Source organism: Apteryx mantelli, chromosome 2 (assembly GCF_036417845.1).
Source record: "Apteryx mantelli isolate bAptMan1 chromosome 2, bAptMan1.hap1, whole genome shotgun sequence".
NCBI classification, from domain to species: Eukaryota; Metazoa; Chordata; class Aves; order Apterygiformes; family Apterygidae; genus Apteryx; species Apteryx mantelli.
The window spans coordinates 144,820,325-144,839,264 of NC_089979.1; the positions used below are offsets into that span (position 1 = coordinate 144,820,325).

Consider the following 18,940-nt stretch of genomic DNA (forward strand, 5'->3'; position numbering starts at 1 on the left):
ATATCATTGTGACTATACTAACTCTACTGGAAGTTAGAAGGGACAAGAGGAAGCCATCACCATTTTTAATTATGGGTGCCATCAAACAACTGTTAGACTGCTAAACCATTGTAGAGATGCTTGAGATGCCCTGCAAGTGACTTGGTTTCTTTTCTGTTCAGATTTCTTGTTTTTTCTGCATTTTATAGATTTCCCATTAGAACACCTAGAATATTTTTGAATCAATTAGATGTATTGATCAAAAGTTATCCTGGTATATGCATATGTACAGCTGGACAGACAAGACAGAGAAATACCATCTTGTTGAATGTGAGACTCACAGGACTAGACAAAAAGGCAGAGGAGAAATTACAGAAGGCCCTTCCTCAAGTCCAGCAATAAGATATTTCTCAGCATTTCAAGTAATGGATACAGTTTCTGCAACACATATTCACCCAGAAACTTATTTTTCAGTAGAATACATCTAACAAACCAATGTAAGCATGTATATAAAGACTACACATGACTTCAAACTACAAGACTGACTGTCCAGTTCAAAAAAATCCCCACACTCTCCTCATTTCTTTTTTAATACTTATCCGAAAAGTTGAAATTTATGGACCAAATACTTCCGTCAGTAGCAATGATAGTATTCCACTGGTCCCAGAGCAACTACACATCTTTAACCAGGTCAAGGACATAGCATATTTATCTTACTAATGTACCTTCTTGCTACAAAGATGAAATATATATCAAAAAACAAAAAATGAAAAAATATTTTCTGTTGCATCCTCTTTATTGGAAGTAGCTATGGTCTTTTTTCTTTAAGTTTACAAAGATTGATTCACTGACTGGTTTTATTATATTTTCATTTGAAAATCTCTGAAAATTTATTATGCATACTTATTAACTTAGCTCCACCACACCCATTCAAATGGATTTTGTTACGGGATCCAAGGTCTCACCAGAAAAAAATCATTTTGCCATCAGCAACAGAACAGGCTGATGGGATCAAGAAATTCTGGCACTACTGAAAAAGATCAGTGGCAATGATCAGCCATTGACAGACACTCTTAAAAGTGATTAGAGCACATTACACTTTCCAGGAGTGGACTCAGCATGTTTTCAGAATTCCATCTTTATTTTGTATTTTGTTCTTTTAACCAATTCATTTTATCTCATTTTAAGAAAATCAGCTTAAAAAATTATTCTGAAGCTCAAAAATGTTAACATAACATTTCATGTTATCAAGGGACAGTAACAGAAACTGTGGATGTAGTGGAAAAGAAAGGAAGACATGAGATCATCTTCTCTACAAATGAAGCCAAGCAGTTCCACAGTTATGTTGAGGTCAGTCAGTTTTGTATGTTTTGGTGATTTCTAGAACACATTTTTTGTCTACTGAATCATGGAAAACTAAGAGCCTGACAAATAAACTAAGCAATAAAACATTCCTGCTACTGAAATAGGACGAAGTTTTTTGAATTTTAGAAGCCCTTATAAACCCCTGCCAAGAAAACTACTGAAGTGTTGCTATATGGGGTAGCTGCAGGAGCAAAGAATTTCATCTTATTTTAAGTAGTATTTTCAGTGACCATACTATACTGGGAAAGGGTTCAAGCTTTTAATGAAGAAAACAAGAATGCTGGACAGTGGAGAAAAATTTAGATAGATGGCAATAAATGATTTTTTCATCCAGTTTTGGAGTGGGCCTTAACCTTGCATTTGACCATCTAATCCACAAAAACAGCTACTTGCAAGCTAACGTATCTGGAAATCAGGGAGTTAGTTGTTTTGGGAGAATATAAATTATTTCCATCATTTCTTGCACTTAAGAGTCTTGTCAACAGAAAACATGAGTTTGCTGATACAGATCATTCTTCTCAATGGGAGTACTGAATGTAAGAACACATAGTATCTATTGTCGTCAAAATTCAGGTTAACACCTCCTCACCTGGACAGTCACCAGGCTCATTTGGATAGATATGCCCAAACTGTCCAGTTCAAGCTGGTTTAAGTTAAATTGCCTTTTTATGCCACTGCTCTTCCTGACCTTTGTGCTGGCTTATGTGTGTGGCTGTCAGGTGAATCAGACCAGGGTATTGATCCGGCTGAATCATTCTTTTCCCTGGATTACTTTTCAACTGGATAAAACTCCTCGATCTGATTAACTTCACAGCTTTAAACACTTGTGTTAGCAGAACTGAGAGAACAGAAAAGAGTGGCCAAGGAAAGGGACTGCTTACACTAAATGTTGCTGTCAATAGGAATTTACATTGAACGACACCTAGCGTGGCCCTGGCTCTAGCTTCCTGGCATGTATTGTTGGTAGCACTTCTTGGGAACAGTATTCTGGGATCTGGCTACCCCAGGTAAACTTGGCATAAAATTGCTCAAATCTCTTCAGCAATTTAAGATCCTCTCTCCAGAGTTCTAATTCTGTATCTCTGACTTAAATACATCAGTGGCATGTAACAAGTGAATAAAACACCTGGCAGCCTTTTTAAAGGCATTGCAAAAACACTCACACTAGAGTGATGGATTCCTATGAAAAAATATGCCTGTGCTCCATTCCCCTCCTCAATGCCCTCACCATTCTTGGTCTTCAGACAGTGTTTTCAGGGATCACAGATCTATTTCCAAAGCAATCCACAACTAGCTCAGCCTTCTGTTCCTTCACAAAATCTCCTCTGACTGTTAGAATATGTGATCTGTCAGGAAAAAGGTTTCTACTCCTTTCAGTACATTCCACTATGAAAGTGTCCTTTTTGCTTCTCACGTCTCTGTCTTCTTCCCTTTGGAGACTCCAGGCCACTGCAGCCAGCATGGGGAGAATGGTTCCCTTTGACTAAAGCCAGTTTGTTGTTCGTACCAACAGCTCTTCTTGATTCTCTTGTGCCTTTTTATCCTTATACAGGCCTGGATGCGTATGACACAATGGCAGACATGGTACACGTTGAAGCATTTAATGATGCATAATTTCATAAAAGTAATCAGCGTTATATAAATCAGTGCCCCAAACTGGCACATTCATTGTTTTTATGCATTATAGTAGTATATAGGCATATTAATACACTGAATTTTGAAACAGCTACATAAGCATAAAGTAAAAGACACATATGCACATATTTTGATTATTGTTGAACTAAATCATATCTATTACAAAAGGAGAAATAAAATATTGTCAACAGCATTTTCTTTTGTAGCCCTTTATAAGGCTTACATGACCTCCTCCCTGTATTGTATCTGAATCTTAGACCTTGAACCTACTGTTGCAATGTCCTGGAAAGTGTCACTGCTCCAGTAGGTGGGAAGTGAGTTACTTAGAGGCTAAGTAGTTTACTTAAGACTTACAAAACAGAGAAGATACTTGATATGAGGCCTCAAATTCTGGCCCTAAGCATTGAACAGTGCTGTCTAGAGGAAAGGCTAGTTGTCACACAGAAAATCTGGCTCCTATTTGAGAGAATCCATAGGAAAAAAACTGCTTAAATGTTTGGATGTGTCATTTTAGGAACAGGTCTGGTAGATGCTGTGCGAACTTCAGCTGGTAAAAGACCATCAGGCAATCCTAGAAAGAAAAATCTGAAGTGTTCTTAATCTCCCCTACTGAGTGATGAGGTTAAATGTCAATTTGGATAGCATGTGACAATCTTGTAATTGGTTTTCATTTGTAATTTAAGTTAGGATTTCAAGTCATATTAACAGAGATTGAAATTAATGAAGTTATGCTAGTTTGCACTACCTTGTATAACGAGTGCATAGAACAGAATAGAATAATAGAATGCTTTGTTAGGACACAATTTCTCAATAACCTTAAGTGTGATGAATCTAAATTTTTTGCTGCTGCACTAAGAATAGCTATATAAATAAAGATGTACATGTACAAACATTTTCTTTAGTATTTCTTGAAAGGAGTTTTTTGCTTGTGATGTGCCTTGTTCTGATTTTATATACTTTAACAGTATGGATAACAGTTCTTTCCTTCTGCTTGGATAAAGATGCCTTGGAACAGATGACTGGAGCACTTTTTACAGTGAAGTGTACATAATATATTTACAGGCCCACAGAGTTTTTGTCCTGTCTTCTAACAATGGTATCTGCAATAAGGATCTGTCCGTTAGACATCAAATTAAGACAATGTCTTATAGATTCAGTAAGAAAAAGTTATGAGAACTTGGACAAATGTTTCAGAAGGGCCAAAGCAACTTAGGAATCAAAGTCCCACTTTCAAAAATGACTCAGTGGTCTATAACCTATTGCTTTGCAGTAAGACGCATACCCCAAAAGCACAGTGCCTTAATTCCCAGCTCCTATTAATTTCATACTCATACTGACCATATATCTCTCTTCAATGCTCACAGATCTAGCTGACTCAGTGTAAACTGATGTGAAGAAAGATCACATCTAATAGAGCCTACTTGCAAAGGGTTTCAATTAGCAACGGTGATAAAGAAGTGAAAAGCCTTGAAGTCCATTATTACTCCCAAGAACTGTTTGCTCTCCACAGGTATACACATATTTGCCTTGGTTTTGTTTAACACATGCCATACTAATAGCTTTAAATGGCTTCTTCCAAGGAGTGTCTTCATTCACCTCCTTTCAGCTTTCAGTGATCAAAGGTCAGGTTCTGCTCTGTGTGTTTCAATGCCTGGTTACCCTTGAAGCTGTTTATTTTGCTCTGTGTCAAGTGGTTGGCATCTATGGCCAGCTGTAAACAATGAATCCAACTTTTTGACCAGATTTTAACAAAGCTGGAGATTGAATTAAGTTCTCCAGAATTTTCTAAGATGAAGTAGGACTGATTCTGGAGAGCACAATTTAACAAATATTTCAATAAAACTAAATGTTAATCTTTTCACTGGATGCATACAGGGGTTGCCTGGAGTACTTACAATCTCAGCTTTGTCCTAAGCAGTAAATTTGGGCACACCTCATGAATAGCTAACAGACAATACAGAAGACAATTAGATTTCTTTATCATTGCACTTCCTTAAGCCTGTTTCACCGGGGAAATTAATTTTAGTAAGTTTTTTCATGACTCCTGACAACAAAGTGCAGGTAATACTCTGAATAAGCGTTTGGTAGATCCTATTCTTTACCCCTATTACTACTTCTAATTAATTTTATTTATTTCATTTATAGAAATTTAAATGTTAACATATTGACAACTGCACTTTTCCTTTTCTATTTTAGATATCTTAGATTCACATTGCAGACTGGTTTCCTGTGTTTTAGACAGTGTTTGTCTCTGTCATGCATTACTGAGTTTATACACAATGCCAACTCATTTCTCTTTGGTCTATATTACACAGACCACCACAACCCTGCTATATTTTCTACAGCAATATATTACTACATTAAATGCAAAAAACAAGGCCAACTTTTAAGTTGCAATAATTGCATGGAGTTACAACCAAGAAAAAATACAAAATGTAATATCCCTGTTGGTCTGTTATTTATGCTCAAAGTCCACAAATATACAACAGGATCATTAATTGCAGAATCATTAGCTCCAGTATTACATATTTTTTTATGCAGCCACAGTTTTCCTGTTTCTGTTTTAATATCAAAATCATTACCAATTACAATTCAAATGCTCCCAGCAACAGTTGACATCATTAGTCCTCATCCTAGTCAACTCACGTAGGGAGACTGGCAACAGGATGTTTCTGATTTTGGGTGAAAATCGCAGCTACTGCGTAACATATTTAAAAATAGATGCTAACAAACTAATTCTTCATTTAAAATATTCAGTCAGACTTAGGCAACATAAAGAAAGTGAAGTTTCATTAGCTTATACTAAAATTTTAGTAAAAGTGAATGCATTCAGAAGTGATTTTACATGAAAATCTCACCAAATCAATGTCAAGATTCAAACGTCTATTTTTGATGTTTTTCTTCCAGTCATAAAATTGTGCTGGCCCTAGAATAAGCAGTAAAATCCCACTACTATCCCACAGGAGCAATTTGTGTGAATAAAGTTTAGCACATGTCAAGAGTTGCACGCTTAGGTCAAAACCATGGAAAATTTCCAGCATCAGAAACAAAAGAAGGTATTCATGGAAAAAAAAAGGGTGGAGGGGGAAATGTTTTATAGTTTTAAGTGTAGTAAACAGAGACACACACAGTCTATAAGATGTAAGTACTGTAAGCTGTAGATCGGAGTCTAATAACTATTTTTTTAGACTGTACCTAAACCTCAGGAGAGATTTAGTCTGTAAAGTTCCCTAGAATTCTGCTTCCCTGATTGTCTTAAGTTCAGTAGCTGGTGGGCATGCAACACGGCTTCTGTCTTGCCCATGTGCTAAGTTCTCCCTTCTGCAGAGTCAAACATGTAGGATGCAGGGTGTATGGGGGATCAGGATGGTAAATATCCAGTTGTTGTCCCATTATAATACTGAGACATAACCAGGCGACAAACATGGCTGTGGGAAGCAGAAAGCATTCCTGAGTTCTGCAGTGTACTCATTTATTTACTTTCTGTGGTCATCTGGAATGGTGATTTATGATTACTTTTGCTTACAATTGAAATATGATTGAGGGGATGAAGCACTTGGATTTTAAAAGCACTGAATCAGGAGAAAGAAATGAGCAAATACCAGAACATCAAATAGATTAAAGTGTAAAATGAATCTTTCCACTGGCTGTCTCAGCAAAGGTCCAAATAGCATAAAATATTCCATACACCTAAAGTGGAAATGAAAAGTACAAAAGAAACATCTAAGCAAAATAAGAAAACAGAGCTGGCAAGCGAGCATTTCACAGACCTGAGCATATTTACATGCAACAGACAAGAAATGTCCACATTTTATCTACAGTCTGGAAGTTATGCTGGTTTGATTGGTTTGTGTGTTAGCTTCCCAACCACATCTGATCTTTTGTATCCTCCTCCTAAAACACGGGAGGAGCAGTATGCATTTACAGAGCAGGACAACAATAGGAAGAAAAACTGCTATCATAAATGAAGGTGGTGTGTACCAGATAAATTGGTTAACATCAACCCACTTATTCCAAGCAAACACCAATGCATGAACTGTGCATAGCAGCAGAGCTAAATATCCCATCTTGCTCTGAAAAGAGAAAGAAAACATCGTTATTTATTTTTTTCCAAATTTGGCAAAAGATTACTCTGTTAAGCAAATCTAGAAAGCAGGAAGGGCATCAATAAACATACTGAAGACAAAGAAAAGAGAATGTTGGCTTTGAATTAAATCTCAGACCGGTAATTCAAGATTCCAGTTGTACCCCTCTATGCCACCATAAAAGAAGAAAGATGAAGCACATTTTTCTACTATCGCTATGATGCTGAGCTAATATACAGAAGAGATCACAGATTATAGACTATTCCCAAAAATGGATCAGTTCCTGTTATCAGAAAACTATATCAGCAGATACATGTCTAGTAATATGACAAAAACAATTACACAACTATAGGAGACTGAAGTCCTTCATTCCACTTACAGTGATAGATTTGGCTTAGGATATTTACAAAATTTAGGAGTAAAGGAAAGTTCATGCTAGAGGTGCTAGTAAATTTGAGTTTCTTGTGGATATAACAATCTTGATGTTGTTAAAAAAATGTAATTACTCATTAGTGTAAAGTCAGGCACTGCCCTTCCAAGTGCTAAATGTCAAATCTACAGAATCTGATTTTCAAGTATAAAAGTTACTTGTTTATAAAACTAGTCCAACATATTAGTATTACTCTTTGGGGTTTCTTCACCATGCTAATTTAATACTGAAAGCAATCATGCACTGGGAGATTTCCTCCTAGAACTGTCCATTTATATTCTCTCTAGGGCTGACAAACTTTTCTTACAAGTGATGCACTTCATATAGTGAACAGAATCCCAAATCACTAATTGTCAGAAGACATATATTTCAGATCTACTTTTCAAATTCAGACCATGTTTTCAAATGCCAGGTGATTAGTATGTCATTGAATTTTCAGATTTTGGTGTTCAAGGACCTAATTCACCACTTGCATAACTCTAGTGTCACTATATTGATGTCAGCAGAGCCACCCCTGATTCATATTATATATGATACAGGGGAACTAAGGTCAAACCAGATACTTAGGTGAACGAAACAAGCATATCCGCAGTGAATTCAGGACTGGCTGGATTTGATTATCTATCTATTTTGAGACGTCTCCTTCTTAGCATATGCTTTTTTTGAGGGGGTTATGAAGCTAGTTACACCACAGATGGAAATCCTGTGCATGTATTAATGGGCAGGAATTTTCTCCTGAACTTTCCTGCTGCATGTTACTGCTCAGGCAGTAATGAATAGCCAAGGGAGCAACAAGCAGTTCCCCTTGTGTAGTGTTGCACCTACTCCTGATTCAGCAGGGCACAGGGCATTGCTGAAACATATAAAACTGATGACTGAAATGCCTTCAGCACCAGAGATCTTTGACCAAAGAATAGGTCCTGAAGGGAAAACTGCTGCTGGTCACCTGAGCAGGAGCTAAAAGATGGTTTGCAGTTATCTCTCCCACTTTATGCTGTGAACCAGATGATCAGCCCTTTTTTCCCAACAAAATAACAATGAACTGAACATTCCTTGCAAAGCAACTCACAAAAAGTACTGAGTAAACTTTTAGACTGGTTTCATTAACTCCTCCCACTTTTAACTACTGATGACCTTAGCTGATAATATACAGTCTACAAATGAGGACTGATGACATGCAGTGATGACATTTATGTGTACCTGAATGTAGTGGAACTCCCTCCAGGTCAAAGAGTGACTGACAGATGGAATCGATGCTATTGCCAACAATGTCAGCAAAGCAAGTCCCACAATTCCTAGAGACACATAAATCTCCATTCTCCAAACATCATGTTCAATCCAGGCATTTTCTTTTTTCTGTTTGATCTGCCACAAGAATGCCACATTTAAAATGACAGACAGGCATACTTAGATGATTCTGTGAAATATAGCTATTTTCACAATAATCATCAGGAAATAAGCCAAGGAACATACTATTTTTGTTTGTTTGAATGTCCCTGATTGTAACTTCTATCTACTTCTGATGGCAAGGTCTCCACTAGCATCTGCAGAGCAAAGGAGGGCTTTTGAGTGAGAAGAATTTACAGACTTCATCAGTGGAGGCCCAGAGGAGACTTATTCTGGGGCCTGTTAGTCTGCCTTCACAGAGGGGGAAATCTTATTCTTTGACAAAAGAAAAAAATTCCACCTATGGCTAAATACCTTATCCGGCAGATTATAACAACAGGAAATATATTAACAGCACTACTTTAAGGAGCTAATTCAACAGGCATTCTTAACTACTTTGTTATTGTGCCAGGATAGTCATTTAGCTCTATTTTTTCAAAACCACCACCTTTGTACATTCAGCTGCACTGAATACAAGGGTTGGTATGGATGAAAAGGCTGTGAATTTAATAACCTGATGTCAAAGCTTCTCCTATTTATGATGACTTGCAACAGTCCTTTGAGGCTACTAGTGACCACCATAGTGTGGTATGCTCCAAACATGATCATTTCTTGATCTGCACTTGAGGACTGGAATCTCAAGGAAATATCTAGTAAACTACTCAGGTCAGATTACCAGTAAGACTGATTTGCAGATTTTTCATCAGTTTTGACTGTTTACAGAATTCCTAAGAAGCTAATAACATCCTACCCTCTATGCTGTAATAAAAATGTACATTTGCAATTTATACCTTATATTGGAATATTACTTATTCCGGAATACTCATGGCACTCAAGGTAACATTCAAATACTAGGAACTCTCTAGTCATGTTAGACCTTAAGAATGCTTTGTAAGCCAATTATTGCCCATGATTCAGAAATATGATTGAAATTCTATGTTTTAACAAGTTAGGGTTCATTAGTCAAACTGTGGCTGTGTTCATCAGAGTTCACATCAGTGACAAATGCAAATTATTGTGATTTATGTCAGCCCTCCTTCATTGATGGCTAATTCACTTGACAAAGATGTCTAAAAATGGTACGTGCAGCAATTTTTGTAGATAGGTAGATTCTACTGGCGCAGAGAGGATTAATCCACACTAAACTAATAGTGTGCCAAAGACTTAAATGTTCCTGTGAGGCAGGTATAATTACAGGCATTTTACAGTTAGCAAAAATACCCAAATGAAGAAAGTGACTTATTTAATACAAACTGGCACAGCTGTGATGACTCTTGATTCCCTATTACATGCCTTAACAACTAGGTCCTCCTCCATCTCTTTAAGGTGCAAGAGCCTAAACAGTGCTCTGTGGGAGCTGCTTCAAAGTCAAACAAAGGCAATGAAAACAGCTTTCCCTCCATCCAAGTTTGTTTGGATTAACAAAACAAGGATTCTCTCAACACAGAAGCATCAGCATTTGTGAGCCCATCATACCTGCTGGAATGCCCAGTTCATCAGCTTGTATCTGTATGATCTTCTCATTGGATAGCATAGGCTATAGCAGGCGTGCATTGTAGCGAAGAAGAAACTGAGAAGTCCAAATTGTTTTCTTGATAACATCCATCTATCCAACCACTGGGGAAACCTTTTGTACTTGGTGCCAGAGTACAGCTGGAAACCAGCAGCTAATATTCCTGGTAAATATACCAGTGCTAAAAGGGTAATTGAAACCACTGGTAAAACTTTGTTTATGATGAGAATTGGAATTTTATAGAAAGCATTTTCTTTTCTCGTTATAAAAGGATATATGACATCTCTCAGAGAAGTGTAAATAAACATTAAGAATGAGATCACAGATGCTATCTTCATTGGCAGGTGCCATTTGGGGAATAGATCCTGCTTGCAGTGCTGTTCTGAAGAACATTCAAACTCACCAAAATGGTGTGCTTGATGTAGACTAAAAAGTGCAGCTGCTTCTGGTGTACTGGTGACTTGCATATCCATGTTCTGGAAAGGACAGAAAGTAAACACCAAGTGTGTTTAAAAGAAGATTAAAGACTTCAGTAATCACAGTATTCACCATCATGGTGTTTGCACAGAACATCACTGAAACTGTATACCAAACAACAACATACATGATTAAAGACAAGGTAGCTTGAAAATACAGTTTCAAGCAGCATGGTCAGTAGCTGAGTAAGGAAATTTAAGTGTAGATTTCTCATTCTCCATTCATTATCTGTTGTGATTTGAAAACAGATTTTCATTCCAGGAAGTTAACTATACCACAAGAGAAGATTACATTACAGGAAGATACCATTACAGCTTATGATATGTGCTACAGTTCAAGAGTTCAGCTACAGACTTAATAATGTAACCCAAATAATATGCATGGTAACAGACTCCAGAGACATAACAATACAATATTTCATTCAGATAGTAGCATTTTAATGAGACTTAATTGTGGGAATAGGGATATAAGTAGAAATGTTTGGGATCCACCATACTGGACCAGCTGTGCATGTATCAGCTTCAATTCCCATTCTCCTCTTCCCCCCTCCCCAAATATAATAGTGTCTTCACTTAACTTTAAATAAAACATGTGAAACTGCGTCACTTCATTTTAAAAAGCTGATTTTTCTGCTGCCAAGCAGGCATGGTTTGATCCTAATCTCACAGAAGATCTTGGGAAAATTCTGATAGAGTTTAGAAGGAGTTAAGTTAGTACAAAATTTTAGTATAATACTATAAACTATTTTACATTGAGATAATACATTTAAAGACTGTCCTGTAGTTACAACTCCTGGAAGAGGTACATGACCAGTATACATACAGAATAAAAATGTGTACCAACAGCAGAACATTACAGTTGATGCAGTAAACAGCTGTCCATGGGTGGAAAACTGAGAATTCATAACATTAAATAATAAATATGCAATTCCTTTAATATTTCAGCAAAACAAAGTATAAGCTGAACTAAAGCTGCAATGGTGCAGCTTTAAAATGGCTAATGTGGCACATGTCTAGATCTCCAGAAGGAGGAGTGTCACTATTAGGTTTGAAGAAGGTAATTGCTTGTAGTTTGAAAGTTGTAAGTTGGCATTCTGCTAGGATACAGGAGATCTTCCTATCTCAGTAATATTATCTGGCCTTATTCCCAAGACTCAAATATCATAGTGAAGCTGATTAGAGAGAGTCAATTCGAACATGATGCACAAGGTGCTACATGTAAATAATGCCAGGGTAAGTGCAAGTCTTGGGTTCGCTTTCACTGGTACGGAGGTGTTTTGTTTTGTTTTATTTTAACGGAGAGATAACAAATATACACTGCTATCATGCTCTACAATCCGTAATAGAGCCTAGTAGTCTGTTTCCCACACATCTGTCTGGCTTGCCTTCTGTGCCTTACAGTAAAATTAAAGGGCATCGTCTTCACTAGGATTTGATAGCTGAATAGCTAACACGTTTATCTGATGACAAAAACATATCCTTGTAACAGTGAAGGTGTAGCCTAAGAAAATCTTATGCTCTAGTCTGTGAAGAACGGTAGAGTGCAGTCTATGCATTACAGAGACAGAAGTTGATATAAATTATAGCCACTGAGTTTCACCTCTGAACCCAGTTTCATCTAGAAATTCCTGTTTCTTGAAGTGATAGTTTGTAAAGAAGCCTAATTCAGTATTCCATAGTATGTGCAATAGTTCACATCAGAATAGGAAGCAGTGGCTTGAACTACTTCTCTGCATCAGCAGTTGTGAATGCAAGTTCTGTTGGAGTGGATGTTCTTTTGACCTTTTGTGTGGTGTGGAAAACTTACTAAATGTGATGTGGCAATTCTGAAAAGATTCCTGCAAAGATAAACCTTATATTCCTGTACAAAAATCCCAAATTATTTCTGTGAAGCTTCGCTCACCTGGTAGAATGCAACTAGATCCTTTATGTAGCTTTTAGCTGGCCCAAACTTTGTGTATTTTTTTTAGCAGGGACTGTGACTAAATAGAATGAACTGTTCCTTATCTTTTTCTCTCTCTGTCAATATTGTGACAAGACTTAAGAAGTATTGATGATATGCCAGTGTTAGGGAAACACAGTGTTTCTGGACAAAATTGAATGAAAGACAGCAATATTCTGCATGATATATGAACTGCTTTTTACAGAAGCATTACCAAGTTGCTAAGGTTTCCTGTATTTCTTCTTGGCTTGATGCTTTGAGCTGTGTTCAGATCAATGGTACAATTATCACCTTCCCTCTTCTCCATTGCGGAAACTCCCTGCAAAACAAACACAGGATGTAAATTGGGTTTTGAAATGCACTACTAGAACTTTGGGGCCTACTTTCCCTCAGAATATTTTGTTTCCCCTCCTCCACCCATTAGCCATAGAAGTTATGATAACCTGGGGGACAGAAAGTCTGTGCTCTGAGAAGAGGGCAAAAGAGCTCAGCTGTTTTTCTAAGTAAAACTGAGACGAACAGAGGATATGAATCAACAGAACAAAATCATTGATGAAAAACACTATTTAAGCTAAATGCCCATGTCAGCAGAGGAATGAATCAATGAATTTAGGCTGAAAGTTTTAAAGTATTATAGCAATAAAGTTTGAAACAGCTTTTCAATAAAATGGCAGGTAAAATATTATGAAGGTGGATTTTGATTATTTCATTAATGTTTTTCATGAACTTGTGTTTATCATGGCAAGGGACTTGCTGATGCAAGAAACTCATTCAAATCTGTGGTTCCTAATACGTTTTAATGTCAGTCTACTGTATAGTCGTCACTTCAGAAATATATCTGCCCTTTGAGACACTCAGAAAACTCCAGTTGCAGCTTCATTCATTCTGTTCCAAGGTACACTGCCAATAGTCATCGTTGATCACCCACAAGATGCAACAGAAATGATTCTAAGCTACGAAGGGTCTAGAGAAAGCAGCAGACAGAAAAAAGGAATAAAATAGGAAACAAATAAATAGAATAAAACAGGAAACAAAAAGGAACAGAGTAAAATGAGAGAGATGTTTCTCTCTTAAGATAGCAGGAGAGAGGCTATCTTGAAGTCTTGCAATGGCTGTAAAATAACTGCAAGGGTACCCTGCAACAGTTCCAATATGTGCATCACTTGGTCACACACAGCATGAGAAGATGCACTAGCACTACATGACTGGAAGCTCAGGGTCTTGTACCAACATATAACTTGCTGTGGCTACCTTCATTAAGACTAGGCAGCTCCTCAGTTTGGCCATCCTACAGCTAAATTTTGATCTTTTTATACCCATGAAACCTTGGGGAAATTGTACTGACAAACTGGAATTTGATGCTTGTCTATTTTTTTTTTAAACTGTGTCTGGCTTTTTCAGTAGATAAGTCCTATAGTCTTGTACTTTCTGGTATGAGAATTTACTTTCTGCCAGACAACCAGACTTCTGATGCCTAAGTATTATTTTCCTAACTGTTTCTTTTCTGATTTTTCTGTCCTCCTAGCAAGCTCTCCCTTTAGGCATAACCTTTCAGCCAAGTATTGCAGAGTAGGGTCAACAAGAGCTTCTGTCTGAAGGTCAGACTATTAACCCTTTGCTATGCTAGCTAATGGATGGTTTGCATATCCTGTACACAAGAAAGCATGAGCTGATGAAGGCATAGTTCCATTCTTTCCTATTCCTAGGCCTGGTCCTAGCGATTTTATCACAGACTGCATGATATCAGATAACCTCATAAAATCTCAGCCCTTGCAGTCCCAGGACTAGTTAAGAATCTCTATTTCTGTATATTTTAATGATCTACCTTTCTAGGTGTTACAATGACAATGAATAGCTTTCAGTGTAATACACTTACTCAGAAACAAAGATAACAAAAGTGAACTCCAGATCTATTATTAACAGAACTCAGAATATTTAGGTCAATCACACTATTTTTGAGGCCTACCCTTTGATTTTTAAAGGTTTGAGTGGACAATAAGGATGTGGAGAACTCTTAGACTTACTTTTTACTCTCTCAGGATAATGTGACTTACTTCTAAAGATTGTTAAACAGCTTACGGCCCACATCTTTGCTGCTTTACATTTTTTCTGTACTGATCTCAGTTAAACTTTCGATTGTTACATTCTACATGAGCTTACAGAGCAATCCTGTTATCTTCAGAACTGTCTTCTTCCAGCTACCATACTATATCCTTCTAATGCTCCTTTGTGGATGCAACTGTACTTGGATGTCCAAAAGCATATTCTAGATCAGGAAGCTCTGTGTGGAGACACTGATTAATGCACCTGATTTGCATGCTGCTATCACTCTTAATTTAGAAATGAAGAATTCAGTAACAGCCTCCAGTTAAAGGTTTGTATTGATAAGGATGTAGTAAGTCTCATGATACAAAAAAAAAGAAAAAAAGAAAAACCCCAAGCAAACTATCAGCTAGAATGCCAGTTGCTGATCCTAAATGTTGTTTCCTGAAAGAACCAATGAAGCAGCTATGTTTAATAGTATGTCAAATACACTGTTAATGGTTTATACCGCAGAAAACAAAAAGGAAAGAAAAAAGGGAAAGAACATGTTAATGGATGCATGTGCTCATCTAGGGAAATACAGGTTACAGCTGTGCAACTATGTGCAAGGAAACGTAGGTGCTGAACTGTATTAGTTCACTCGGCTTCTCAATCCAGAGTTAACATAAAAAATTATTTCTTGGATACACCCAATAACAAAGCAGTAGCCTTGGAAAATCCTGAATGGAAGACACTTGTAATTCCACTTTTCAGTGCCTATGAATTGTCAGAAAGGAGTTATCTGCAGCATGCCCCTCTTGGGAATACATCTGAAAAAAAATTGAGTCCTGTGAGAGATAAAAACTGATCAGTTATGGTCCCACGTAAGCCACAACCATTACAGAAGAAAACGACTGTGGTAGCGTCCCTCCTCAGCGCACACCCGCCCTTCTTGGGGAGGCAGCAGCACAACCAGCTACATCTGCGAACCAGAGTGGAGGACGTCCCATAGTGGAAAGCCACGTTTCGGATGCTGGGAGTCACTACTGCTTTTTGTAGCAACAAAACTGTCTCCTTGTAACGCTGAATCGACAGGAAACCAAAGGCCTTGCTCTGAGAAAACATCTCCTGCGATGAGAGGTTTTCCTGAGCAAGGAGTTTAGGAGCCGGCTCCATGGAGAGAATAACCAGGATATCATAGTGAGAATGCAGTGATGGAAGAGGCACGGGATAACGGCTTCATCTCACTCTTTCAGCACCATTGGAAAACTACAGAGTGAAACTTTTAAGAATAAGCGCATTGCTTTGGCAGTGCCCGCTGCGTTGAGTGGAAAGGTGTAAACGCTACAGGCACGAGTAACTTGTCCTGCTCCTCTGCTTATCCAGCTCTTAAAAAATAAAAATCTGCTGAGCTCTGTGGAAAACCTAATAAAAAACCGGAGGATCTGGAGCAGGCGAGCGCTGCTCGGTGCCTCTCGGCGCTCAGAGTGCGCTCGGGGCGGGCGGGCTGGGCGCGGGGCGCCGCCAACTCCCCGGCCGGGGCAGGGTCCGGGGAGCCCCGCGGGGAAGCGAGGCCGCCGCGCTCCGGGGAGCCCCGCGCCCGCCGGCACCCCGGCCCGGCCCGGCCCCGCGCCGAAACGCGGCCACGCGGTCCCGCCAACGGCAGCTGCCCCCCGCCGCCGCCGCCCCGGGGCTCACCCGCCTCAGCCCGCCGCCGCTCCTTCCAGGCGGAGACGGGAGCCGCCGCCCCGGACTCGGCGGTGCCGCCCGGCGCGGGGGACGGCGGCGGCGCGGGGCTGCTCGGCGGCACCGCAGGCTCCCGGGCGCCCGGCGGGCCCTGGCTCGGCTACGTAACCGCCGGGAGAGCCCCCGCCGGCGGCTCGGCTGGCGCCAGCGCCCCGATCGCGCCGCGGCTCAGTCAGCGAGGGCGGGAGCACATTAGTCACCGGGCGCCTGCCGGGCTCTGAGGGGAGCGGCGGGAGCGGGGGGCCCGTCTAGGGCCGGAGCCTCCCCCCTCCAGCCCCGCCTCCCGCGCCCATCCCGCTCCCCCGCCGCGGTGCCGCCCGGCTGCTCTCGCCGGCAGCGGCGCGGGCACCTGAGCGCGGCGGGGCGGGGTGGGGTGGGGCGGGGCCTGGGAGGCCGCGCGGGGGCCCCGCCCGCCCCCGGCAGCGGAGCCGCCTCAGGGGTGGCCGCCGGCCCCAACAGGGCGCAGCGCCGCGCGCGGACAAAAGGCGCGTTCACCTGCGCCGTCCCGCCGCGGCGGAGGACGGGGAGGGAGAAGGCTGGCGGCCAGGTGCGCGGCGGGCAGCGCCGGCTCCTCGCCTCGCCGAGCACCCGCTCCCGCCGGGCGGCGGAGGGGCCCCGCGCGGTGCCGGTCGCCCCTCCGCCCGTGCTGCCGCCGCCCTGCGTTCGCCGCGCTGCCTCTCACCCTCCGCGAGCCGGCCGCGGCCGGCGGCTCCGCTCCGCTCCGCTCCGCCGGGCAGCGCGGCAGCGGCTGGAGATTCTGGACGTCCCGGGGATGCTGCAGCGTTTCCAGGGACCTCGGCGCTGCTCCGGCCCCCTCAACTGCCCACGGAGAATCCCCACCCAGGAAACGAGCTCCTCAGCTCTCAGCCACTTCTTCCAAACTAGTCCCTCCCCCCGTCGTCTTCCTGACAAAAAGCCATAAAACCTTCCTGACAAAAAGTTATGTTAAATCCCGCTCCTAGTAGAAGCAGCCCTCACTGTCGTAAGTAATACGGCTTCCGTGGCCTGGTGCCTTTCCTGGGCTGGCGGGCCTGAAAAGGCCGCTGGCTCCTGAAGGTGCCGTTGCACAGCAGTGCAGACTGCCATTATCTTGTGAAATAGTAGGTCTTCCTACATTTACTGGGTTATTGACGCTGCACAATATGTGCCCAGTCTGACTCAGAAATGTTGTCATTTCTTCACACAGAGCTAATAGCGTCTTCCTCAGGATGTCTTCACAGAAATGATGCCAAGTTACCATCTCTCTGTCTCTCTCTTTTTATCCTGGGAATATATATTTTTTTCCTTTCTGACTTGATGTTAAACAGACATAGTCTCCTAACTGAATGCTACATCTAGCAGAAAAGAGGAGATTGCCTGAGAAGAGATAAAAGAGTAATTGCCCTTGTGTTAAAGCCTTAACTTTTATTTTTTTCTTTATAGTTGCCCTCATTACGGTTTTCATCTGTGCTTTGCATGAAGGCTATTTTCCACATGCTTTCCCTTAGTTATTTTTCGTTTTCACAATGCATGCTAACTTTTGTATACTCTCACTTTTTAAAAATCCCATTTGATTTCCCTCCCTGCTCCTTTTTTGCACCATTGGTTTTCAGTTTTGTTTTTCAGTTCTCAGTAACTAACATCAGCAGGGTGGCACCTAGCGGTGAGAACATAGGGGAGAACACAGTGACTAACAAGCTATTCTAACGGGCTGTCACATACGGAGAGGCTACAATAAGCATTTGCAGTCTTATGCTAAGGCCTAAAAGCATCATCTTATTCCAAGCGAACTCAATGGTAAGCTCTTGTCAGAAATTTCTGGCGTATTAGTTTGGCGTTATGGGGACTAAGCTTGTTGACCAAAAAGTAGTTCTAGATGCTGAGCTATTTCAATGTCTGGATATCCTGTCCTAATTTAAGCCTTTTTAATAAAATGCACAACAAGAGCTATGGTCCTGAATAAGTGTTCTCAGAAGACAAGATGAGAAGCCAGCCAAAGTGAACTGCAGAGGAAAGAGATGGGTATTAAACAGCTAGTAAGCTGCTCTGCACAGAAACTGCTATATTGCTCTGGCCAGGCAATTACCTCTCCGTTCTCTGCATCGTGAGTGCCTGTCTGTGAATAAACATGGCAAGCTCATTTTATCTGGGTGCTGACAAGTGGAAGCAGATTCAAATGCTGGGGAAAACTTTATTTTCATGGCTACCCTAAGGCATTACTTTCAGCTCATTCAAAGTACCAATTGCACTAGAGTGGTCACTGGAAAGCAAACTTCATGGCAGTCGTCCCTCAGACTTATATCTAGATGATACCACTGCATGCTGAAAAATTTTAATGGAGACTTATGCAAGTGCTATGCAAGAAGTGTGAGACTTATAGTA

General features: G+C 40.6%; 1 protein-coding gene across 5 annotated transcripts; it reads right to left on the minus strand.

Annotated features, from left to right (window-relative positions):
- Window positions 1-1,099: 1,099 nt before the first annotated feature.
- Window positions 1,100-17,087, minus strand: STEAP1 (STEAP family member 1). 5 transcript variants are annotated; one of them, XM_067291738.1, is made up of 6 exons: window positions 16,532-16,802; window positions 13,026-13,130; window positions 10,357-10,869; window positions 8,695-8,859; window positions 6,988-7,052; window positions 1,100-2,898 (listed from the first exon to the last, which is right to left on the minus strand). In XM_067291738.1, exons 2-6 carry the CDS (start codon window positions 13,116-13,118, stop codon window positions 2,889-2,891), a joined length of 846 nt encoding a protein of 281 aa, XP_067147839.1. In that variant the 5' UTR covers window positions 13,119-13,130; window positions 16,532-16,802; the 3' UTR covers window positions 1,100-2,888. The 5 variants fall into 5 exon arrangements, with proteins under 5 accessions (XP_067147839.1, XP_067147838.1, XP_067147837.1 ...); XM_067291737.1 differs by having other exon boundaries at window positions 6,961-7,052; XM_067291736.1 differs by having other exon boundaries at window positions 1,100-6,669; window positions 6,961-7,052.
- Between the last annotated feature and the right edge of the window lie 1,853 nt (window positions 17,088-18,940).

Coding starts and splice junctions, on each gene's coding strand:
- STEAP1 (XM_067291735.1), bottom strand. CDS start 13,118: ATGGAGAAGAGGGAAGGTGATAATTGTACCATTGATCTGAACACAGCT. Junction 10,870..13,025: donor CAGGAAACCTTAGCAACTTG/GTAATGCTTCTG, acceptor TGTCCTTTCCAG/AACATGGATATGCAAGTCAC. Junction 7,053..8,694: donor GGGAGTTCCACTACATTCAG/GTACACATAAAT, acceptor TTCTCTTTTCAG/AGCAAGATGGGATATTTAGC.